The following is a 5497-nucleotide window of genomic DNA, read 5'->3' as shown; positions in this document are numbered from 1 at the left end:
CTCTTTTGGATTATTTGAAAAATTTTAATGTTCCATTTTATGTCCTTTTAGGGCTCCCCAGGTATTTTGCTCTTGTTTTCCTAGTGGTTGCTCTGGGGTTTATAGTAACATCATTAACTTACCCCATTCTACCTGCTGTAAAGTATACAAAAAAAAAAAAACCTTACAACAGCATATTTCTATTTCTCCCCTTCTGGCCTTCATGCTTTCATCATACACTTTACTTCTACATGTTATAAGCCCCATGATGCATTGTTATAACTATTGTCTTAAATAATCATTAAAGAGATTTAAGAAATGTAAAAAAAATCTTTTCTATTAACCCATTTATTTGGTATTTCCAATGTTCATTTCTTTATGTAGATCCATTTTTCCATCTTGTATCATTATATTTCTGCCTGAAAGACTTGCTTCAACATGTCTTGTGGCACTCATCTGCTAATGATAAATTCTGTCATCTTTTCTATCTCTGAAAAAGGGTATTTCGCTTCATTTTTGAAAGATGTTTTTGTTGGGTACAAAATTCTAGGTTAACAGATTTTGTGTTTTATTTTTTCCCTTTGAGTTATTTAAAGAGATCCCACCATTATTTTTGGCTTACATCACTTCTAATGAAACATCAGCCAGGATCTATATTCATCTCTGTGTAATATTGGCCACCATCACCCTCAACACACACACACTCCCTGTGCCAAGTCTCTATTCAGCTGATTTTAAGATTCTCTTCCTCTCTGGTTTTGAGCAATTTAATTATAATGTTCTTATGTTATCAGGATTCATTGAGCATTTTGGATCTGTGGCTTTATAGTTATATGACTTTCCTGCTTCTTTGCCTTCTTTATATGCCTGGTAATTTTTATTTTGACACCATACATTGTTGATTTTCTATTGTTGTTGTACCACAGTGACTTGGTCAGTTTTAATTTTGAATAAAATAAATATCAACAAATGTAACCCACATGTCCTCATTAACTTGAATGCAGATTCCTGAACCACAATGTTTCAGAAGTGCTGGCCTTAGGAAATGGCAAAGCCATGCTCATCTGGCTCCCAAACCTATGTTGTTTCTATGCCACAACATCACCTCCTTACCCAAAGTCTCATCACTATTAAAATGGAAAACAGAATTGGGTCCCTAAAGCTTTATTTGCATTTTGTATAAAATATTTAAGTTTCTTGACATTTAGATATTTTTCTTTGTTGGAGCATGAGTTTCTTTTCCCTAAAGCTTTAGAACTCCATTAAGAATTCAAGGGGTAGGACCAGCAGATGGCGTAATGATTATGTCACTGATCTCCCAGGTAGTCAACTGTGGTTTGAGTCCCAGACCTGGAGGCTGAAACTCTGGGACATGTGTGTGAGTGCCCAAAATCTCAAGAGGAGAATAGAGAAGGGATTGCAGTGAGGCAATCCCTCCAGGTAGTGATTTTTTGCTTTCTGTCTCTTCAGCGAGTGCATGCACCCTATAGCAAATCTCTCTCAAAAGAAAAAAAGATTTCAAGATGACTCATTTGGAGCTATAAAATAAATTATGGCAGAAACAACAATATATTGCATTTTATTTTGTACATAAAGCCCAAACATTTGAAAGATATTCTTTATTAGATTTCGCAAAACAGAAATAATTAAATTGTTTAGCTCTATGCTTATTTTTCATCCCCTCAGGATTAAGCTCTAAGAATTAAAGTTCTATTTTGGGGAGCCAGCTTTACTGGGGGACATTCTCAAGAGGAAATCTTGCATGCCTCGCCGCAACAGGGCATTCTCAGCAACCTCCTTCAGGCTTCTTTGTAGCTTTTCCATCTCCTTGTATTCATTCTTGACATCTACAGAACAGAAAGTATAAATCAGGAGTTGGTGTCATTTTCAGAATTATCACCAGAAACATCCCCTAATAATCCTGTTCTAATCTGGGTCACTTACCTTAGAATATAAGATCTGGAATGGTGCTTGGGGATCAAATAGTCCAATATTTGTGTTTTATAAATAATCTAAATACAACCAGGTATTCTTCCTCTTACCTAAAGTTATGTCTCAGCAAGGGGATCAACCTCAAATGAAACACAAACCTACTCATTAAAAAACTAGATCTTTACTAAGGCTTCACAGGAGTTCAATGGAAAGAGATACAAAGCACATTACACAATTAAACATCCACTGCATCCTCCTCAGGTGACTCTCTCCTCCTGGATCCTTCTTCCCCAGTCCTCACTGCAAATGAGCTTACCCTCTTTGGCATCTCAGGTTTTCATCCCATGATCTGTATGCAATCTAATTATGTCCTCATAATGGAGACCTTCATATGTCAACTTGTCTAGGTCACAGTGCCTATATAGTTGGTCAAAATTATTCTGGATGTTTCTGTAAGAGTTTTTGGATGCAATTTACATTTAAATCAGTGGAGCTTGAATAAAGCAGGTGGCCTTCTCTAATTGGAGGGCGGGCCCTGCGGGGCTGATCTAATCAGCTGAAGGCACAAAAGGAAGAACAATCTGACTTCACCCAAGCGAGAAGGAATTCTCCAGTAGACTGCCTGGGACCTTTATCTGCAACATCAGCTCTTCCTGGTTCTCCATCAGACCACCTTTAAGCTCTAACTGCAACTCTTTCCAGTTTTCCAGCCTGCTGACCTCCCCTGTCAGATCTGGACTTGCCAAGCCTCCACAATCATTCTCTTTCTACATATATCCACACATTTGATTGGCTCTGTTTTTCTGCAGGACCCTGACCAATACAATCCCCTTGGAAGGGACCTTACAGGCTGACCTTGGAGGTGGCTTGGGCATTGCTCCTGAATTCCTTTACAATCCCTCTTAGCTCCAGATGGGTACTCAGACTAGCCTGCCTGAGCCTGGCTGGTGATAGCACTCATGACTAGAACCCTGAGTCTTTTTGTCTTGCTCCCAAACTGGAAGGCTTCTCTCCTCTTCACTGCGTCTTAAATGTGTCCTGTTCTTCAAGACTACCCACTAGGACCTGCCTTACATAAAGCTTCTTCAGTGTCCCAGTGCTGAATAATCAACCACTCTGCCTTCTGAATTGCAAGATAATCTGGTGCCCAAGTGAGTCCCCTCCTTCAGGTCTTTGCTTAAGTGTCACATACCTGTGAGACCTTCTTTGATGACCCTGTCCCTACCCCCAGCATTCCTTTCTTATTTCTCTGCCTTGTCTTATTTCCCTGCCACATATTTAACTTACTATCAGGTCATCAGGATAGTCATGATGCATTTTTGCATACCACCTTTAAGCTCTAACTGCAACTCTTTCCAGTTTTCCAGCCTGCTGACCTCCCCTGTCAGATCTGGACTTGCCAAGCCTCCACAATCATTCTCTTTCTACATATATCCACACATTTGATTGGCTCTGTTTTTCTGCAGGACCCTGACCAATACAATCCCCTTGGAAGGGACCTTACAGGCTGACCTTGGAGGTGGCTTGGGCATTGCTCCTGAATTCCTTTACAATCCCTCTTAGCTCCAGATGGGTACTCAGACTAGCCTGCCTGAGCCTGGCTGGTGATAGCACTCATGACTAGAACCCTGAGTCTTTTTGTCTTGCTCCCAAACTGGAAGGCTTCTCTCCTCTTCACTGCGTCTTAAATGTGTCCTGTTCTTCAAGACTACCCACTAGGACCTGCCTTACATAAAGCTTCTTCAGTGTCCCAGTGCTGAATAATCAACCACTCTGCCTTCTGAATTGCAAGATAATCTGGTGCCCAAGTGAGTCCCCTCCTTCAGGTCTTTGCTTAAGTGTCACATACCTGTGAGACCTTCTTTGATGACCCTGTCCCTACCCCCAGCATTCCTTTCTTATTTCTCTGCCTTGTCTTATTTCCCTGCCACATATTTAACTTACTATCAGGTCATCAGGATAGTCATGATGCATTTTTGCATAGAAAAACAGAGAAAAAGACATCATGACTTTCCTGACAACCTAACAGTTTGTGTATTGCCTGCCTTCCATCCACTGGGCTGAAAACCCCATGAAGGTGGGGTTTTGTAGATATAGTAGTCCCCCTTTATCCAAGTAGTTGCAGCTACTTGTGGTCAACCGTGGTCCAAAACTAGGTGTACAGTGCAATAAAATATTTTGAGAGACTATGTTCAATTTTCTATTACAATATATTGTGATAATCGCTTTTTTTCATTGTTAATCTCTTTGTCTAATTTATAAATTGAAGTTTATCATAGGAGTGTATAAACAGGAAAAATTACACAGTCATTCCCTGGTATCTGAAGGGGATTGGTCCCAGGAACTCTCACAGATACCAAAATTTTCAGATGCTCAGGTCCCTTATATAAAATGACAGAGGATTTGCATAACTTATGTGTATACCTTAAAACATTTCTATATTATTTACAATACCTAATATAAGTAAATGCTATGAGAGTAGTTGTTATACCATGTTTTAATTTTTTTATTATTGGGCTCCAGCAAACTATATATTTCAGGGAATGAAGATTTTCTACTGATAATTCAGCCTCCAGCAAATGAGCTAGCAGCAGAAGAGGCCAGGCCTTCAGAAGAAGGTTCCACATGGCTCCAGCGAACTAGATATTTCAGGGAACAAAGATTTTCTACTGATAATTCAGCCTCCAGCAAATGAGCTAGCGATGGATCTAAGAGCACTGTAGCTAAACATCCAAATACTAATAGGGTTAAAATATTCCTCAATATCTACTGAATCTGCTGCACCAGCAATCATAACAGAACGGCAAAGAGATTCTAGATCACCTCTGTCTGCTTGCTCCTGAACATTCAGGCTGAACTTCAAGAATCTGAAAGAAACACACCATCCATCAGATGACAAGAAATCACCGCTGGATCACAAGAAATATGGGAAAACAAGAAAATACCTCTCCTCCAAGGGAAAAGAGTAACTCTTCTACATCCACAAGCAGTTCAGTGAAAATCATGGAAATGTCTGATAAGGAATTTAGAGCATTCATAATGTTGAAGCTAATAGAGATGGAAGAGAAGAGAGATAATGAACTGCTAAAGAGAAAGGAGAAAGAAGTTGATGAGTTCCAGGAGATGAGGAAATTCTTGCAAGATCTAAAAGAGGAATTACACACTTTACAAAAGACTCAAACGGAACTGTTAGAGATGAAAGCTATAATACAGGAAGTCAAAATCTCCCTTGAAAGTATTAAAAGCAGACTAGATCATTCAGAAAATAGAACCTCAGATGTAGAAGAGAAAATGACTGACCTGGAAAAATCCACCACAAAGACTGAGAAAATGTCCCAAAACTTTGAGAATAATATGAGAGAAGTACTGGATACCATCAAAGTCCAAATATCCGGATAACTGGCATTCCAGAAAGTGAAGAGACCCATAAGGGCATTGATAATCTATTCCATGAAATCCTGCAAGAAAGTTTTCCAAACCTAGAGAGGCATTCGAAGATCCAGTCCCAAGAAATACAAAGGACCCCAAATAGAATCAACCCAAGAAGATCTTCTCCAAGACACATTATAGCCAGGTTGACCAAAAC

General features: G+C 39.5%; 1 protein-coding gene across 1 annotated transcript in view; it reads right to left on the bottom strand.

Moving 5' to 3' along the window:
* Positions 1-1541: 1541 nt before the first annotated feature.
* NUGGC (nuclear GTPase, germinal center associated) overlaps positions 1542-5497 on the bottom strand; it is a 56894-nt gene continuing 52938 nt past the window's right edge. The window contains 1 exon segment of the mRNA XM_006153216.3: positions 1542-1826. Within this exon segment, the coding sequence (XP_006153278.1) occupies positions 1690-1826 (137 nt within the window). The 3' untranslated portion in view covers positions 1542-1689.

Source organism: Tupaia chinensis, unplaced genomic scaffold, assembly GCF_000334495.1.
Source record: "Tupaia chinensis unplaced genomic scaffold, TupChi_1.0 Scaffold000366_1, whole genome shotgun sequence".
NCBI classification, from domain to species: domain Eukaryota; kingdom Metazoa; phylum Chordata; class Mammalia; order Scandentia; family Tupaiidae; genus Tupaia; species Tupaia belangeri.
The sequence above is the reverse complement of the archived record's forward strand: the minus strand, read 5'-3'. Positions and strand labels throughout refer to the sequence as shown.